Here is a 19912-nt window from a genome sequence, read left to right as displayed (position 1 = left end):
CTCTGATTAAAACAGGTATATATCAGGTAGTGCCTTGTTGAATTTGAGATGATTTATCACAATAAATAGTTTGTGTTAAGAAATTGCTATCAGAACTCTTTTTGCTCTACTACAGGCAGTCAACCAACAGCAAGTAGCAAATATGAAACATGCATACAGCAAGGATCAGCCAAACTCTAGACATTGAGCAACAATGGACAGCTAATTGCTACTACAATGCCTGACAGTTACTAATTGTCGACCAAGAACACCTTATGGCAGGGTCACCATAAGTGAGATTGATTTGGTAGCACATGACAATTACAATTGTTATAAATATTGCTAAAATTAAATCCAATTATTGTCCCAAACAGATGCCTAATAGACCTAAATGCATTTCTATACTGCATAGGATAAGACAGTAACAAAAATGATTGTTTCCATTATGAGACACGAAAAGATGAGATTGATGGATTTCCATTACGAGACAAGAAATCAAAGACTTTAATGGAATCTAGAAACTCATCTCCAATGAGTTAAACGATGAAAAGAAAAAGGCCTCTTATTGTTGTCCCTATAGCCTACTGCAAGATGCAAAGTCATCCTCCTAGCTGCGGCTGAAGAAAAAACATCAGAGGATGGAGTTTTGGGAACAGATAGATACTATAAAAGAAGCAACATGTATTTTATACTATTTGCAATCCATATTGCAAGGCTTTTGAATCGTATTATTATTGGTAACATTTGTTTAGAAAGCATCCTTATGCGACAGTGTCAACAATGAAACAGTTCACAGGCAGATATCAGCCTTAGAATCATCTGGTGAAGAGATTGACAGACTCATCAGTCACAGAAAGAAAAGGCTAGAAGTGAAAGAAGGGAGGAAAGAAAGGGGGAAGGAAAAAGAAAGAAAGAAAACAAAATGACCCTGATAGTAAGGCAAGGGGTGCTCTTGAATGCTCTAAATAAAAGGAAGGAGGAATAAAATGGATAAGGGAAGGAAAGAAAGAAAGAAGAAAGAGGACAAAAGGACCTGATGACAAGACAACGGATGGGGCTGCTGTGAGTTTTCCGGGCTGTCTGGCCATGTTCCAGAAACATTATCTCCTGATGTACCCTGGAAACTAAGAAAGGGAGTTTTATATATCTGTGGAAGGTCCAGGGTGGGAGAAAGAACTCTTGTCTGTTGGAGGCAAGTGTGAATGTTGCAATTAATCAGCTTGATTAGCATTGAAAAGCCTTGCAGCTTCAAGGCCTGGCTGATTCCTGCCTGGGGAAATACCATGTAGCTGTAGACAAGACACGAATCAAGAAACATGAAAGGAACTGCAGACTCAACCAGAGAAGTCAGTCATAACAGATCACTTAATGAACCAACCTGGACACAGCAGATTATTTGAGAATACAGAAATGCTGGACCACAACTACCATGTCAGACTACGCAGAGAATACATTGAAACCCACAGGCATGTGGACAATTTCAACAGAAAGGAGAAAACCATGAGACTGAACAAAATCTGGCTACCAGTATTAAAAAAAACTCTAAAATCTGGACAGTAAATAAAGAACAACACTCAGAAAACAGGGGAATTCCAGACATCAAACAATCAAGTGCCAGCTGACACCTCCCAACAAAGGATTCCCCTAGGCAGGAAACAGCCAGGCCTTGAGGCTGCAAGGTTTTTCAATGCTAATCAAGCTGATTAATTGCAACATTCACACTTGCCTCCAACAGACAAGAGTTCTTTCTCCCACCCTAGACCTCCCACAGCTATATAAACTTCCCTTGCTTAGTTTCCAATATACCTCACAACCTCTAAGGATGCCTGCCATAGATGTGGACAAAACATCAGGAGATAATGCTTCTAGAACATGGCCACACTGCCCGGAAAACTCACAGCAACTTAATGATTCCGGCCATGAAAGCCTTTGACAACACAAAGACATGGCATGGCTGGGTGCTTTCAAGTGAAAGGAGATGGGAAACAAATGGAAAGTGGGAAGAAAGAAATGATCCTGATGGCAAGGTAAGGGATGGCCATTGGCAGGGTGCTCTCAACTGCTCAAAGGTGAGGAAGAAATAGGAAAGCAAACAAGCAAGAAGGCAAAACAATCCTGATGACTAGGCAAAGGGGTGTTTCTCAATTGCTGGAAGTATCTTGGAGGGAGAAAGGAATGGGAAGAGAAGGAAAACAAGTGAGCAAAATTGACAAGCCAGGGTGCTTTCATGGGGAGGGAGGGAGGGAGGGAGGAAATAAAAGGGGAAAGATGCTGAGACCAAGGCAGGAGTCATCTTCCTAGCTGCGGCTGACAGATAAAACATCAGAAGATGGAGTTTTGGGAACAGATAGGGAGGAAAGGAAGGAAGGAAAGCAAGTGTCCCAAAGGGCCCTGATGCCAGGGAGCTGCTTGCCCGCCTGCCACCTGTTCCCTCGCAGAAAGCCAAAGCCAGCGGCTATTTTAAGCTTCCCTCCCGCAGCTTCTCTGCCGGCAAATCAATACGCCTTTCTCTCTCCCCAGATCATCGCCCGGCTTAAGCCGCCCTACCTTTGTACCTCTCCAGGACATCTTCGTAGGCTTGCAGGTACTCCTGCTCCTCGGTGTAGAAGGGGGAGCAAGCCGGGGAGAGGTAAGCAGCCATGCCTGGAGAGGAGGAGGAGGCGGCAGAGGAGGAGGAAAGAAGGGACACTGCTGCTCCCGAGCAGCGCCGAAGGGCAGGAGAGAAGGCGCGGCGGAGAGAGGCACATAAAGGCAGGGGAGGAGGGAAGGAGAGCAAGGAGGAGGGGGCTGTTGCCGGAGAGCTGTCCCAGGAAACGCCCAGGCCCCCTCCTCTTCCTCCGCCTTCCCCGGAGCAGCACGTGGGGAGCCGCCAATGGCAAAGGAGGCCTTTCCCTCGGATCTCACCGGCAGCAAAGGGCTTAGACGGAGACGGCGGGGAGAAGGAGAAGGGCAAGGCTCCGGAGGTCAGGCTCTCCAGTCTGGCCCTTCCTCTTCTTTTCCTCTCTCCTCGGACAAGACTCCAAGCCCCATCCATTCTCCTTCCTCTGAGATGTGGATCTCTTCAAACTTGACCCCCCCCCCCTCCTCCTCCTCATTGCGCCTCACCTGTCATTGAGCTCACCTACACCGCTTTCACTGCCATGGCTCACTTCTATGGGATGTCCGGAGCCTTAATTTTAAAAGACCTTTCGTCTCCTCTAGAACCATAGAATCATAGAGTTGGGAGAGACCTCACCGGCCATCCAGTCCAACCCCCTGCCAAGAAGCAGGAAAATCACATTCAAATCACCTCTGCCAAAGAATGCTGCTGCCTCACCAAGCTACAACTCCCATAGCCATGGCAAGTAAAATGGTTCAAGCTGCATTCATTTTCCTGTAATTGCACCCTTTGCCTGCCATGGCTGGATGCTATGGAATCCTGTGGATGTATTTATTTATTTACTGTATTTATATACCGCTTTTCTCACCTGGGGGGGGGGGGGGGGCTCAAAGCGGTTTCCAACACAGTCATGGTAAAATTCAATGCCCAGCATACATGTGAAAAACCAAAACATTAAAATGAAACAATAACATATACTAAGAATTAAAATTATCAAAACCATTAACATAGACTTGAAACATCTTAGTGTTGTTTATTCGTTCAGTTGCTTCCAACTCCCTTGACCTCATGGACCAGCCCACGCCAGAGCTCCCTGTCAGCCGTCGCCACCCCTAGCTCCATCTTAGTATAGACATTTTAAAAAATCACATAATCTGAAATCGTGCTCAGAAGCCATTCCCATTATCAATTGCACATATTCCCGATTCATTTCTTGCAGTGCATGACTTTATTGACCAAAGGCTTGGTCCCATGACCATGTCTTTGCTTTCTTTCTGAAGGCCAAGAAGGAGTGTGCTGATCTAATTTCACCGGGGAGAGAGTTCCAAAGCCAAAGGGCCACCAATGAGAAGGCCCTGTCCCTCATCCACACCAACCACACCTGTGAAAGAGGTGGGATCGAGAGCAGGGCCTCCCCGGACTATCATAACCTCCGAGATGGTTCACAGAGGGAGGGAGGTAAGCTGGGCTAGAACCATTTAGGGATTTATAGGTTAAAGCCAGCACTTTGCATTGTGCTCGGTAGCAGACAGGCAGCCAGTGGAGTGGGCACAACTGGGGGTTGTGTGCTCCCTGTACCCCGCTTCAGTAAGAAACCTGACTGCCACCCGTTGGACCACTTGAAGCTTCTGAACAGTTTTCAAAGACAACTCCACGTAGAGCACGTTGCAGTAATCTATTTGGGATGTAACAAGAGCGTGGACCACCATGGCGAAGTCTTGCTTTCCAAGGTATGGGCACAACTGGTGAATTGTAGTTTGGAGAGGAACCAGTCCTCTTCAGAAGAGGCTACAGACCTTGTAAGACTACAACTCCCATGATTCCACCGTATTGAGCCATGGCAGTAAAAAGACGTGTCAAGCTACATCCATTCGACAGTGTAGCTTGTCCTTTGACAAGCAAGGATGCACATTTCAAAGGTGAAGATTTAGGAGATGTAAAAATGGCAAAAACAAGGTATGCTTTATGGATTAAAAAATAAAGCTGTTGATGGTGGAATCCATGGAGGCAGAATCTGCGGATATGTAGGGCTGACTATATTGGTCAGACTACACCTGGAATACTGTGTCCAGTTCTGGGCACTGCAACTGAAGGGAGATGTTGAAAAGTTGGAATGTGTTCAGAGGAGGGTGACTAAAAGGATCAAGGGTCTAGAGAACAAGCCCTATGAGGAGCGGCTTAAAAAACTGGGCATGTTTAGCCTGCAGAAGAGAAGGCTGAGAGGAGACATGATAGCCATGTACAAATATGTTAGGGGAAGTCATAGGGAGGAGGGAGCAAGCTTGTTTGCTGCTGCCCTGCAGACTAGGATGTGGAACAACGGCTTCAAATTACAGGAAAGGAGATTCCACTTGAACATCAGGAAGAACTTCCTCACTGTGAGAGCTGTTCGGCAGTGGAACTCTCTGCCCCGGAGTGTGGTGGAGGCTCCTTCTTTGGAGGCTTTTAAGCAGAGGCTGGATGGCCATCTGTTGGGGGTGCTTTGAATACGATTTCCTGCTTCTTGGCAGGAGGTTGGACTGGATGGCCCATGAGATCCTTCCAACTCTAGGATTCTATGATTCTACGTGTCAAGCTGCATTCATTCTACAGTGTAGTTGTACCCATTGACAAGAAAGGATGCCCATTTTGAAGGTAAAGATTTTGGAGGTGTAGTACAATAAAACTGGCAAAACAAGGTATGCTTTATGGATTAAAAAAATAAAGCTGTTGATGGTGGAATCCGTGGAGACAGAATCTGTGAATATGGAGGGCTAACTATATTATGTCTAGTAGGAAGTCACAGTCTCAATTTATTCTGCTCTAGCCAGGCTTCACTTGGGATAAGCCTGTGTCCAAATCTACGCACCGCAATTCAAGACAAGTGGAATGTGTCCAGAGGGCAACGAAAATGGTCAAAGGTTTTAGGCCAAGACCTATGAGGAGCAGCTATGGGAGCTGAGTGTGTTTAGGTTGGAGAAGAGAAGTCTGAGAGGGCACATAACAGTCATGTTTAAATGCTGGAAAGCATGTCACATTGAGGAGGGAACGGGTTTGTTTTCTGCTGCTCTGGAAACTAGGACCCCATCTACACTGCCATGTAAAATCCAGATTATCTGCCTTGAACTGTATTATATGGCAGTGTAGACACATGTAGCAGATAATCTAGATTTTATATGGCAGTGTAGATGGAGCCTAAGGCCCCTTTCACACAGCTGAATAAAATCCTACATTATCTGCTTTGAATTGGGATATATGGCAATGTGGACTCAGATAACCCAGTTCAAAGCAGATATTGTGGGTTATTCTGCCTTGATATTCTGGGTTATATGCCTGTGTGGAAGGGCTCTAAGACTCAGAGCAATGGGTTCAAATTACAGAAAGGAGATTCCACCTTAACATTAGTGAGAACGTCTTGACACTAAGAGCTGTTCAACAGAGGACTGGGGCCCCTGACACACAGCTGTATAAAATCCACGTTGAACTGGATTATATGGCAGTGTAGACTCAAATAACCAGTTCAAAGCAGATATTGTGGGTTATGCGACCTTAGGGCCATGTAAGGGCCATCTGTTGGGAGTGATTTTATTGGGTGTTTCTGCCTGGTAGAAGTGGATTTGACTGGATGGCCCTTGTGGTCTTTTCCAATTCTAGAATTCTATGAAACTCAGTGAGAGTAAAGAGCAAGACCTTTTTTTAAAGGACTGTTCCTGTGATGAGTCATGGGCCATGTAGTCCCGTTTCTGGTACTATAGTACCTGATGAAGAGGAGAACTTGGGTTTTTCACCGTCTCAGTCAGAATTGGAACCTTCCCAGCCAGATTTGGGAACCTTGCACCTGCAAGAGATTTGTCTTCCAGAAGTCTGTCAAACAAGCCCTGAGCCTAAATCTCCTGTGTTTTCTCGCCATGAGTTTTGTAAACAACAGAGGGGAGTTTCAGCAGCGTCTCGCAGGAGTGCTAGGATAGCTGCTAAGAATTCAGCTGATTAAGCCTGCTTTCCATGGGAAACTTTAAGGAGTCATGCATCTGGACTCAGAGTTTAGCTTTCGTTTCTGGTTCCCCAGAGAACTGCTCTTTGGTGGGAAAACTAGACCCTATTTAGGTGTTTTGCCCACAAAGGGATCTTGCGGAGTCAATTCGTCAGCTACTGGAGTAAGTTGTGTGTGGACAGCGCGCTCCGTTTCCAAGCCTCGTTCCTGTTTCAAGCCTTGTTCCTGATTCCAAGCCTTCGCTCCGTTTCCAAGCCTTTGTTCCCGTTTCCAGCCTTGTTTACCTCCACGGACCTTGCCTTGTTTTCCAGGACTCAGCCTTGCCTTGTTTTCCGGATTTTGCCAAGTAATTCCACGGATCTTGTTCTTGCTCCTCGTTCCTTGTTGCCTTGTATCAAGCCTTGTTTCAAGTTACTCCCTAGCCTCGCTCAAGTTTCATGGACTAAGGGACATTGTCATCTCCCCTCACTTTGCCTGGCAAAGAGAGTGTTTCGGTATTGGATTACAACTTTGGACCTTAATATTTCATATTGGACATTGCTTTTTTGGACTAATTTTGACCTTTCCTGAAAGGTCTACTTCTGGACTATTTCATACACTTGCTTTTATTAACTTATATATTTCCTTAATAAAGATATTAGATAGATTCTGGCCTCTGTGTATGGTTATTGGTGCTCTGCAGCCTGGGTCGTGACAGTTCCTAACTATAACACAGGAGCAGGGGCGGCCCTTGGGGTTTGGGAGAGAAACCAGCCCTGGAGCTGCCCTTTGAATCCCTCAGATGCCAATACTGGCCACTCTTGTTGGAAAGAACAGCCTTCTCAAGCCTCCTCTAGTTTTTGTTATGTATATAATTGCTTACTTATTGTATATTATTGCAGTTTTCTTTGTTGTGGGCGGGGGCTGCAGACCATGTGATCTGATCTGGGCTTGTTCAGGACTCAGACTCCATTTTAGAAACAGTATGCGTAGAGACTTCAGCAGGAACTGTATGCTTACAGATGTCATTGGACTTTCAGACTATTAGGCCCCTTCCACACAGCTGAATAAAATCCCACATTATCTGCTTTGAACTAGAATATATGGCAGTGTGGACTCAGATAACACAGTTCAAAGCAGAATTCTGAGATTTTCTGCCTTGATATTATGGGATATAGGGCTGTGTGGAAAGGCCCATAGGCTCTCAGAACAGAGAGATGCTTAAGATTATGGACTGTTGTTTCTAAGAGAGATGCCCTGTGTTACCTACACAGAGAAACTACTTCAAATTTATTTGTAACTGGATTATCAAAGTACCTGTATGCTGAATACATGAAGTTTGTGAGTAAACCAAATATGTTATTTTTAAAGAAGTCTGCTTATTCTTGTCTCATGAGAGCATGATTTAAAGGTAAATATATTTTACAGTAGATTTTTTGGGCAACTAAAGGAACACTTCTGAAACTGGGTTGTTGTATGTCTTTTGGGCTGTAAACTTCTGAAACTGCTGTAAATATAGAGGGAGGGGGGGGGGAGAGAGAGAGAGTGGTTTTTGTGCATTGGCATATCTTTGTCCCTAACCGTTCAAAGACATACCTAGGTATATCAGTTTAACAGTTGAGAAACCTAGTTGCTTTGCATTTTCCCAAAAGGTTATTACTCTAATAGGTCATGCTTTTTACCAAGAGGTTATGGCATCATTTTTCAAAAAGTTCTGACTTCTAAGAAGATCATGTCTTTCCAAAGATCATTAAAATCTCTAAAAGGTTATGGAGATTTCCATTTTCCAAAAGCTCTTTGGAGGGCTCTTTCCTTTTGCCTGCTCAAACCTCTCTGCCAAGGCGTTGTCCCATTCTGCCTCCTTGATCTTGATTTCCACTGCCTATAATGGCTGGTTCAGCATTTCAGCCTCAGCAGGAGGCTTTGATATAACCTTTCTGGTAGCTAAAGCGGTGCCAAACAGCATTCTACAGTGTAGATGCATCCTCAGGCTCTAAAGTGGTACAACATAACCCAGACTAAAGGGCCCTTCCACACAGCTCTATATCCCAGAATATCAAGGCAGAAAATCCCACAATATCTGCTTTGAACTGCATTATCTGTGCCATATATCCCAGTTCAAAGCAAATAATGTGGGATATTATTTAGCTGTGTGGAAGGGGCCTAACTGGGTGATATCCTTATCCGCGCGTAAGAGCCCATTAAGTGACCACACTCTTGCCAGCCTCAGACGAAGGCAAAGCCCTTTGGAGGAAAGCTTGGCAAGAAAACCCTCTCATAAGTTCAACATAAATTAGAAACTGCTTGAAGGCAAACAACAACAACAAAGCAACGACAACAGCAGGAGCGAAGGGCGAGCAGCCAAAAGGCGGAGCGCTCGGCCCTGCAGGTGTCGCCGCCGGTCTCCCAGCCACGCATGCGCCCTTCCTGCCTGACTCGCCAGTCTGACAGCAGCAAGTACCGCGCATGCGCCCTCCTTACCTGCCTCTCTTCGCCGGCCTCATTGCCAGACTCAAGTATGGCGCATGCGCTCTGCCCCGCTTCGCTGCTCCATCTGCCCTGAAAGACCCAGTCTCCCTCTCAGAGACACCCTTACAAATCCTTTAGACCAGGCACCGGCAAACTTTGGCCGTCTGGATGTTTTGGACTTCAACCGGCTGTTAGGAATTGTGGGAGTTGAAGTCCAAAACGTCCGGACGGCCAAAGTTTGCCCGTGCCAGCTTTAGATACAAAACGAGATGGGGGGGGGGGTTGCATCTACACTGTATAAGTAACGCAGCTTGATACCACTTTAAGTACCATGCCTCAATGCTATGGATTTATGGGGGTTGTAGTTTGGTGAAGCACCAAGAACACTTTGGCAGAGAAGGCTAAAGACCTTGTAAAACTACAGTTCCCAGGATCCCATGCTACTTGTAGTCATTCTACAGTGTAGAATGTAGTGTACCCTTAATGCACGCCTAACACTGAGTAAGATTTATTCAGAAGACGTTTGCCTTTACCATCTCCAGAGGCTGAGAGAGTGTGACTTGCTCAAGGTTGTCCAATGGGTTTCTGTTGCCAAGTAAGGATCTGAACCTTGGTTTCCAATATGCTGATGATAACGTAGTCTGTAGAAGAAGACCTACAAGCCACTCTAAACAGAAGCATATGAGAAGCTCAGCCTCTCACTGAACATCGAGAAAACCAAAGTGCTCTTCCAGCAGTCGTCAGCCAATCCCTCTGCAATGCCAGAAATAAAGCTTAATGGTGTAACGTTGGCAGCCACAAAAGTCAACATTGCGGACCATTTCCGCTACCTCTCCACAAAAGTCAACATTGACACTGAAATACAACACCACCTGAGCTCTGTGAGTGCAGCATTCTTCCAAATGAAGCAGAGTGTGTGTGAGGATCAGGACATCCTCAAACAGGAATACCAAGGTGCTTGTTTAGAAAGCTGTTGTCCTCCTAACCCTGTTATACACCTGCGAAACGTGGGCGGTATACAGACGTTACACTCAACTCCTGGAATGATTCCATCAGCGTTGCCTTTAAAAAAATCCTGCAAATCTCTTGGGAACACAGGCAGACAAATGTTAGTGTGCTGGAAGAAGCAAAGACCACCAGGACTGATCCGATGCTCCAATGCCATCAACGCCACAGGACTGGCCACATTGTCCAAATGCCCGATCACGGCCTCCCAAAACAGTTGCTATACTCCCAACTCCAAAACAGGAAATGTAATGTTGGTGGACAGGAATAGAGATTTAAGGATGGGTTCAAAGCTAACTTTTAAAACTGTGGCATAGACACTGACAACTGGGAAGCCCTGGCCCTTGAGCGCTCTAACTGGAAGTCACTGTGACTAGCAGTGCTATGGAATTTGAAGAGGCAGGAATGGAGGGCAAAAGGGATAAATGTGCCTGGAAAATGATGCCCTCACTGTGGAAGAACATGCCGGTTAAGAATAGCCAAAAACACTACACTTGCCAAAACACTACACTTGGAAGGCCATCATACTCGGACAACGAGGGATTGCCTAAGTAAGTAAGTAAGTAAGTATCCAACGTTGACACAATACTATGCTTTCTGTCTTAACCTTTATAATTCCTGGATTTCAAATGTCATTTATTTGCTTCCCCTCCCTCTTTCATGTTGCATACCCCTTTCAACTCACAATAGTAGAGAAGTCTCATGAAACTGCAAGAGAATCGTGTAGTGAGGTTTGCAATTCTGCACTGCTGAGCTGGGATGACAAATTGAACACTTATACTGTATAAAACTTTAAAATAAGGATTATAATGCATTATCTTTGAAAACCATAAATAAAATCTTAAACTGGGATTTGTAACTCAGATTAAATAATGATTATAATGTATTTGTCAAGTATTTACTTGGCCTTCAATTAATCGGTGGTGCAATTGGTTAAACCCTTGTGTCAACAGGACTGCTGACTGACAGGTCAGCGGTTTGAATCGGGGGAGAGTGGGTGAGCTCCCTCTGTCAACTCCAGCTCCCCATGCAGGGACATGAGAGAAGCCTCCACAAGGATGGTAAAACATCAAACATCCTGGCATCCCCTGGGCAACATCTTTGCAGACAGCCAATTCTCATACCAGAAGTGACTTGCAGTTTCTCAGGTCGCTCCTGACACAAGAAAAAAAATGAATCACCACAGCGACTACTAGCTGTGAAAGGGTAAATGTGTTGGGGGTGGGGGAATAGCTTGTATTTTCATGGGGATGAAAGTGATCGCTCTGCTTGTGGTTTCCTAAGGACCTGAAGGAACCAGCTCATCTGACACTCATCCACATAACACTACGCTCCCCATGGTCAGAGAGCGACACTATTTTTCCAATCCTAAGACGCCCTTTCCCTCCATATCAATATCTTCAAAATTGAAGGTACTTTGGGCTGCTGTAAGCTTTCTGGACTGTGGCCATACAGGCCAAAAAACTCACAGCAACCCAGTGATTCCAAACATGAAAGCCTTCGACAACACATTGAAGGTACCCTACTATCTATCTATCTATCTATCTATCTATCTATCTATCTATCTATATATACACACACACACACACACACACACACACACAAATAATAATAATAATAATAATAATAATAATAATAATAATAATAATGATAATAATAAAACTTTATTTATACCCCGCCACCATCTCCCCACGGGGACTCGGGGCGGCTCACATGGGGAAAGGCCCAACTAGCACAATTTACAAAAACAACAGCATAAATACATTAAACAATATACAAAAAAAACACAGTAAGACAATAAAACAAGAGTTAATACAGCAGTAAATCAATCAACCACCAAGTACAATTCAGTCGACTTCATTGGTGGGGGGGAATGCAGCAGCAATATAAAATAACATCATCACTTAAAATACCAGAATAAAGGGGACCTAATAAAATTCAGGATAGAGTAAATAAACAAATAAAGCTTTCTCCCTGTTGGTGGTACTGAAATCTGTGTGCATCTAACAATTGATGGCATCTTAAATTGAAGAAATAACGGCGCCTACGTACCTCCAAATTATTTGACTTATTTTATTTATACCCTTCCTTTCTTCCCAAGGGGACGTGAGTTGGCTTACAACCACACACTTTACTCAATTCCCAACTTTTTCCTTCTTATCTCAACAAAACATTCTTTTTCCTTTTCAGCCAGAGCAAGTTCCAGAATTGGTGTATGTGCTCTTGAACATGAGTGAAGTGCCTTTTTTCAGACAGCATGCACCCCAACCTGGCAATAAAACTGCACAGAACAACACAATCTGGATCTGTTCCAACCCCCAGTCCTTTCTGAGTCCCATCTTTATGTGTGCATATGGCATTTGCTGTTTTTCACACACAAAACTGGGCTGGTTGCTAGCTGCAAAGTGTGAAATAGTGGCGGGTGCATGCTGTGCGTAACCCGAATAAGTCAGACACAACCCTGAGGTTTTTTGGCTCAACGGTCAAGTTACTCTGCCTTCTCATTTTGCAGCCGGGTTGGCTAGGCAAACTCCCTGACCTATTTCAAAACCAATAGAAACCAGCAGCTGCTCTCCTGGCATACTTTGTGCAGACTCAGTAGGGCCTCTTCCCTATATTGTTCAGGGGAGAAGAGCGGAAAGGGACAGCGCCTCTCCAGAGGCTTGGCCTCCACTGGTTTCCAGAGTATGTGTACACATAATACACAATGTCTAACACAACTAGACCAGCCAGAGAAAGCAGATCAAGAGCCACACAACACTCCTATCCTTCTAAAACAAATCTACACCCCTTCAACATGGATGGCATGGACGTAGGCAACCCAGTCTCATGCACATTATTTTGGAAATAAGCGACTATTTCTCAGTAAACTAGGCAAAAAGCAGCATCCTTCCTCAGACGGTTTCTGATTCACAGTGCCTTGCACTTCCTCACTAAGCCTAAGCTGCACACCTTGAGTGCCTCGGAAATGGACAAATTTGTTCTCATCCATAATTTCTCTCAGGAGACCCTCTTGTGTAAGTTTAATGCTCATATTGCAGCTGAATCTAACCCCTCCCATTGCCAAAGGCTTTTAATCTGCCGAGCCGGAAATCATGGCCAAAGAGCTTAGTCACCAACACAGAGAAATTGAGCCTGGAGGACTGTGGTTCCTTTCCCCCCAAGTAGCAATGAGCTTGCAAATTCTGAAAGTAAGATCCATACATATATACTCTATGAGGCATCTGTCTGAATAAACACTGCAATATTACAGTGTACAAGAAGCAATTAACCAGGTTTTCAATTGGCACTCTTCTCTATAAATACACAATAATACAGGCACATGGGTCTAGTTATTTCGCTCTCCAAGCCACCTGTCCTTCCTCACCCATCCTTTCCATGCATCTCTGGACTTACCAGCTATCCGGAGTACAGCTCTCTCGGCCGGATCCAACACTGATCCTCCCTGAATCTTCCTCTTGGATCGCTCATGTTTAGGCAGGTTCCAAGGCAGGGTGTCACCCGGAGCCGGAGACAAGGAACCAGATTTCTGGCTGAAATCTTCATCATCGTCGGAGAAATCCGCAGACGATGAGATGGAGCATCTGTAGGAAGCATTTCCTGAGCTCTAGAAGAAGAGGAAAGATGAAATAATGATACAATTTAAAAACAGGCTGGCATAGAAAATCCCCTTCTCACAGTAAACACATACTTCTGCTGTTTTGGTTGCCATCTAGGAAAATCAATCCAAATTGGATTGAACGGAAATAACCCATCTACCAACTCCACAGGCTAAAGAATATCCATATTTTAAAATATATACACAGTATATCCATGAATAGATTGCTCACCATCGTTGTTTAACTGCTGTTGCTCCTGAGTTAAATTCCAGAGCCAGCAAGGCTGGAGAAACAGAGGAGAAAGAGATGCAGGGAGGGTAGCTTAGTGAAAACGCATTTGTGGCAGGATGCAGGCAAGGAGATAAGGGTGGCCTGGCCTTCAGGCAACCAGCTCACAATGATCCTCTGGAGTTGGCCAACAATCAAACCAGAAGGAGAAAAGCGGTGGGGGGGATGAGAGCAGAAAAAGGATGAATTAAAAGAAAGGGATGGAGTGAGGGAAGCTAGCCAGCTAACCATCAATAGTATTTGGCTCCCCCACCCGGCCAAAAGAAAGACGTGCAATCCTTAACATGTAGAATGGGGAGGGGGAGAAGGATAATCTAGCCCCCATCCCAGATCCAGGATGCTGCTGGACTTGTTTATGGCAAGCCAGTACCCGAAACCTCGCCCTGGTAAGTCTGTCTCATTTGGGATATCCCTCTTCCTTCTTTTCCTGGTGCTCTGGGCTTGGTGAGGCAGTCGATGTGGAGTCCCTCCTCCTCTTCCAGGAGAGCACAAAGGGCGGCTGGCACACGCCTGGGGAATAAACCTTGTCCTTCTAAACAGGGGCGGAGGAGGGATGGAAGGAGGCCCAGCAAGGGACTTTCCAGCCTCCCCCAAGCAGGTGGGAGCTACTGCTGCTGTCCAGGCTCCGTCCACAGTAGCCGGCCAGAATGTAAACAAGAAGTGATGCAGTGCAGGCAACAAAGGCGAGCGCTGCCTCCTCCTCCACCTTCTGGAAATCCCTCTAATAAAGGGAAGTGGGGGGGAGTATTGGAAACAAGAGGTGCACAGCCCATATAGGGGTCTTCTTATATTTTATACCACTGACTTGGTTACCAAATTTTTATCAGGAGCCTGACAGACAAACCACTCTTTTTTGTTTTGTTTGATGGGATGCTGTGCCATCTGTGCTGTGTCATCCCAGCTACACAGACATAACCGCCACTGTTTTGACCCATTTTTCCCCTTCTTTTTTCTTTCTTCTGTCCTATATGGTTTACTGTATACATTCTCCGAACTACAGCTGTTTGTTAGCTGGGACCAGCCTGCCACTGGCAATTCTCCTTTGTCACCTAGAGAAGCTCTCCAAATAAGCATTGGTGTGTGGCACCAGCTTGATAACAAGCAGAGCTCCTCTCTTTCTTCTCTTTTCACATCCAAAATTGGGAATCAGGCAGACCTCCAGATGTTATGGCCTATTACTGACTATTGGCAGTGCTGCCTAGGGGCTGTTTCTGGGGGATGGCACAATTTCCATCTCCTTCTATATCATAAGGTTGTCCCGTGGCTCTTTAAACTTTCCAGCTTCAGTTCCCAGAAGCCTCAGAAAGTACATCAAGGCAATACGGGTTGCAAGTCATCACATATAAGTCATTTTAAGTGCTTTTCTGCACTTAATAAACATAATATATCAAATGCCTCCCTTTCCTTTCATACACAGATGAGCAATAGCTACTTTGCCACATTGTTTTCATCTAACAAGGAGAAATGTGCCATCCACTTCTAGTATTTTTGGCTGTTTTGGCGTTTTCTTAGTTATGCTCTCCTTCAAAACAGTTTTTGAATGCAGAGTCATGCTTCCTAGAGCAAGGTTCAGTTTGTTTTAGATGTCAGGGAGGTCTAGGGAACCATGAGCCAAACAAAAGTTCCCATGGACTGCATATAATCTAGGAATTGTGCAATTCCTATCACTGCTTTACAAAATTCTTTAATTTTTGTTCGTAAACCCCAAACAGTGGGATATCTTTACACTAATGCACAGAGTATGGGAAATAACTAAGATGAACCTGAATTCTTAATACAAAAAAGCAAGTATGATACAATCGGCATCACTGAAACTTGATGGAATGAGTCTCATGATTACAGTGTACGACTAGAGGGATATAGCTTGTTTCATGAAAACAGACCAAACAGGAAAGCGAGGGATGGGGGGACGGGACGTGTATCATTGTATGTCAAAGATGTCTACACTTGTGAAGAGTTCCATAATTAAAATCCTAGAAGTCAAGTTGAGAGTATCTGGGCAAAAATTAAGGGGGAAAGAAACAACAGGGTTGTTATTGTGCAGATCTACTACAGACCTTCAAGCCAGACTGAGTACCATGCTTTCCTGGAACAAATGACCACACATTCAGAAAGGAGAAATATAGTAGTACTGGCAGATTGCAACTCTCCTGATATTTCTTAGAAGACAAACTCTGCCAAAAATATCAGTTCCAACAAATGTTTCACTTGTCTTGCAAACAATTGTATTGTCCAGAACGTGGAAGAGGCAACAAGGGAATCACATATTTCTTTCTGATCCTAACCAACAATAATGACCTGGCTAATGGGGTAGAAGTGGCAGAATCTTTACATGGAAGTAACCATGTCTCCTGAAGCATAGTCAGACATATATTCTAGCCAGTGGTTCTCAACCTGTGGGTCCCCAGGTGTTTTGGCCTACAACTCCCAGAAATCCCAGCCAGTTTATCAACTGTTAGGATTTCTGGGAGTTGAAGGCCAAAACATCTGGGGATGTTTTGAAAACCACTGGTCTAGACTTTCAGAAAGCTAATTTCAATAAACCTAGAAAAGCACTAGGCGTGGTCCCATGGTTAGGAATACTAAAAGGAAAGGGAAATCATGCCCAGGCTGTGGCGCAGGCTGGAGAGCAAGCCAGCTGCAACCAGCTGCAATGAATCACTCTGACCAGGAGGTCATGAGTTTGAGGCCCGCTCGGAGCCTATGTTTGTCTTGTCTTTGTTCTATGTTAAAAGGCATTGAATGTTTGCCTATATGTGTAATGTGATCCGCCCTGAGTCCCCTTCGGGATGAGAAGGGCGGAATATAAATGCTGTAAATAAATAAATAAATAAATAAATAAAATAGATGACCAATGGCTCCTCCTCATCCTGAAGAGAAGTGACCAATGGGGTGCCACAGGAGTCTGCGCTGGATCCAGTGCTATTCTATGTCTTTATCAATGACTTGGACAATGGAATAGAAGGCATGTTTACCAAATTTGCAAATGACACCAAATTGGGAGGGATAGCTACTGTAATACCACAGAAGAATTGATCAGAAACCAAAATGACCTTAACATATTAGAGAGCTGAGCCAAAATTAACAAAATAAATTTCAAGCTGGAGAAATGTGGGGTACTATGCTTAGGCAATAAAAATGAATGCACAAATATAGAAAAGATTGGCCATGGCTGAACAGCAGTACATGTAGAAGAGACATAGGGGTCTTAGTATATTAAAAGCTGAAAATAAGCCAACAGTGTGAGGTGGCAGTTTTAAAAGCCAGTGTGATTTTGGATTGCATAAATAGAAGTACAATGGGCCCTTGGTATCCACTGGGGTTTGGTTCCAGCTAAACATGAGGAAAACCTTCCTGACGATAAGAGCTGTTTGGTAGTGGCATATGCTGCCTCAGAGAGTGGTGGAATCTCCTTCTCTGAAAGTTGTTAAGCAGAGATTGAGTAGCCATCAAGAATGCTTTACTTATTATGTGTTCCTGCATGGCCAAAGGGGGGTCTGGATGGCTGTGGGGTCTCTTCAAAATCTATGATTCTATGATTCACTTAAATTTTAGATTCTACTGTTGATATCAAGTCATCCCGTGCTCACACTGTTTTCAGTTGCTTCTGTTGCTTTTTTAATAGCTTCATCAGTCTTGGCCATCTTACTAGTTTTTTAAAGAGGGATAACAAGATATTTCCACATTAGCTATCATTTTTCCACCTCCTTATATTACTCTTGTTGCTTCAAAAAGATGAATAGGCTTCTCTTCTGCTACAAGGCTATTCTAAATGCAATAATTCCACACATCTCTCACTACTGTAATTCTCTACTATTTTTAATGGAGAAATGTCTAATTTCAAACAACAGGGAGGAAGTGAGGCTCATGTTTGTCTAGATGCCATAACTCTGGGCTGGATAAAATGACCTAATAGGAAAAACACGGTGGAAAGAATACTGCACTTCAGTAAAGCAAATTAAAAGTGCTGTGATTTATCCATTTACCCAAAAAACTACCCTCTCCCATATTGTATATGCAATCATTTAAAGGGTATCCTTCTCTGATATTTACCCTAAGGGAGCTTTCTTGCTTATTAGCAGAGACCATGCCTTGCAGATCTCAGTTTTAAAGGTAAGGTAGGTGGTTACCTGGGATACAGCCTTTTCTGTAATGATTTCCTAATTAAGGGATAAGGTTCCGGAAATCTTTGTTTAATTTAGCATCCTTTCTATTGTGCCCTTTGATGACAATTTCAAATACTTTTGTTTGGCCAGGCTTTTTGATATTGCTCTCTGCTGTTGTCAACTGTTTTGTTAGCAGTGGTTTTAAGCCACTCTGTTGTTCAGAGGCTGCTTTATGGCAGAAATGTTGGTCATCAGTGATTGAAATAAACAAAACGTTTTGCTGGGAATCGTAATCTTAGTAGAAGCAATACCATATAATAAACCAAAAGGCTATTATATCTTGTGTTATATTTGAAAATAGCTTAGAGATTTCCTATTGTAGGTTATACCCTGCAAACTGAACAATATGTGCTTAGGGAAGGGAAAGGAGGGAAGGCTATGTTGGTCAGGCTGTAATGAGACAGCTTAATGCAATGTGGTTAATGAAGCCGACTGATATTCCTTAAATGAGACTGGGAAGACTTTACTCACTCCTTATAAAATGAAAAGAATGGAAAAACTACAGCATTGGATGAGCCAAATACTCTTAGATCTCTTACTACTTTTAGAAGATATGAACAGTAGATGATAGTGGCAAATCCCTGGTATGTTTTGATTTTCAAGTCTACTATATAAATATCTAGTATGCCTTTGAAATACATGTACAGAATGTGGCATATATCTATGTGTAAGTGCATATGTGTGCATATGTATTTTTAAAGACCATTCTATCTAAAGCTATATATCTATATAATTGTATATAGCTATAGATAGAAAGATCTTTAAAAACAATAAATATATCCTGGTAGATATGCTCTATTTATTAACACTTTTGTTATTCTTGACACTTACACATTTATTTTTGCCTTAGCTATTACATGTACTAAGGATTTTCATTTGGCTGAGTATCTATTTTATTTTTATTCTTTTGCTTACTTTAGTTATGGAAATTTAAGATCCTAGATGGAAATATTACACATTTTTCATACTTGCCTAATATATTCATTTCCTTTCCCTAATCATATTATTTTAAATTTTTCATCACTTCAAGGCAAAATAAAGATAGCATCGCAACTTTGATCGTGGCACCACAGGGCTTATTTCTAGATTCAGCAATAAATCTGGACAAGAAGAATACATGAAAAGATTAAAGCAAGCTAAGGAACGTGGGAGCTGAACAGCCCTACCTAATACCTTATTGCAATAGGTTGTGTACCACTTCCCTCTGCTGGAGGGATATGCCAGATCTCAGCTATTTATTCTTTTCTACAGACAACATCCTCTCTTGGCTGCCAAGCTAAACACAGAAAAAGAGCTATGTATAATCATTTTAAAGCTCCTAAAGAACAGAAAGCACTTTTCCAGTAAATATTTATTTACTGCAGCATTCTGTAGATGGTGGGCTTGTAGCCTACTCTAATTTTGTTGTTATATTAAAAAAAATTAATATACCATTTGGGAGGTAGTAAATCTAATATGTCATACATTACACTTTGCTCAAATGTTCTTAAAATATTTCCCTGTTGTTCTACAACTAGCTCTGCTTTCTCTTTTCAACAACGATGGCTTAGGGACACATCTACCTTTAAAGTTTTATTTATTCATTCATCTATTCAATCTCTCTCTCATTTTGTTTCTCTCTTTCACTCATTTGTGCTGCTTTTATTTTCAGATAGCAAATGAACTATATTCTGGTTGCCACATCTCACAATAGAAGTTAGAGTTGAAAAGGTGCAGAAAGAACAACTAAATAATCAAGAATCTGGATTAACTCTTTTGGAAAGAAGTGACAAAATTCAGGGTTTTTTAATTTTAAAGAAAAAAATATGTGTACATGGGGGGGACATTGTGAAAATAGTATCTGTCTCCCTTTCCTGAT

The 19912-nt window shown here is 43.3% G+C and overlaps 1 protein-coding gene, 1 long non-coding RNA gene and 1 other non-coding gene across 21 annotated transcripts in view; 2 read left to right on the top strand and 1 right to left on the bottom strand.

The window, feature by feature from the left end:
* Positions 1 to 19912, bottom strand: part of dst (dystonin) — a 448648-nt gene that overhangs the window by 369471 nt on the left and 59265 nt on the right. For 11 of the 19 annotated variants that reach the window (XM_062982326.1, XM_062982385.1, XM_062982334.1 and 8 more), the window contains exon 4: positions 13398 to 13608. In XM_062982326.1, coding sequence (XP_062838396.1) covers positions 13398 to 13608 — 211 coding nt within the window. Of the gene's footprint in view, positions 1 to 2526; positions 2784 to 13397; positions 13609 to 19912 lie in introns of those variants that run through there. The other 8 variants (XM_062982341.1, XM_062982316.1, XM_062982399.1 and 5 more) reach the window with 8 other exon arrangements.
* Positions 2904 to 2986, top strand: mir5427 (microRNA mir-5427). The gene has a single exon (NR_130027.1). It is a non-coding gene; the product is annotated as a microRNA mir-5427 (primary transcript).
* LOC134299486 (uncharacterized) overlaps positions 14162 to 19912 on the top strand; it is a 76783-nt gene continuing 71032 nt past the window's right edge. Inside the window, exon 1 of the long non-coding RNA XR_010006701.1 lies at positions 14162 to 14274. This is a non-coding gene — a long non-coding RNA (uncharacterized LOC134299486). The remainder of the gene's footprint in view (positions 14275 to 19912) is intronic.

The sequence above is a fragment of the Anolis carolinensis genome, chromosome 1 (assembly GCF_035594765.1).
Source record: "Anolis carolinensis isolate JA03-04 chromosome 1, rAnoCar3.1.pri, whole genome shotgun sequence".
NCBI lineage: Eukaryota > Metazoa > Chordata > Lepidosauria > Squamata > Dactyloidae > Anolis > Anolis carolinensis.
This window is presented reverse-complemented; position numbering and strand designations above follow the sequence as displayed.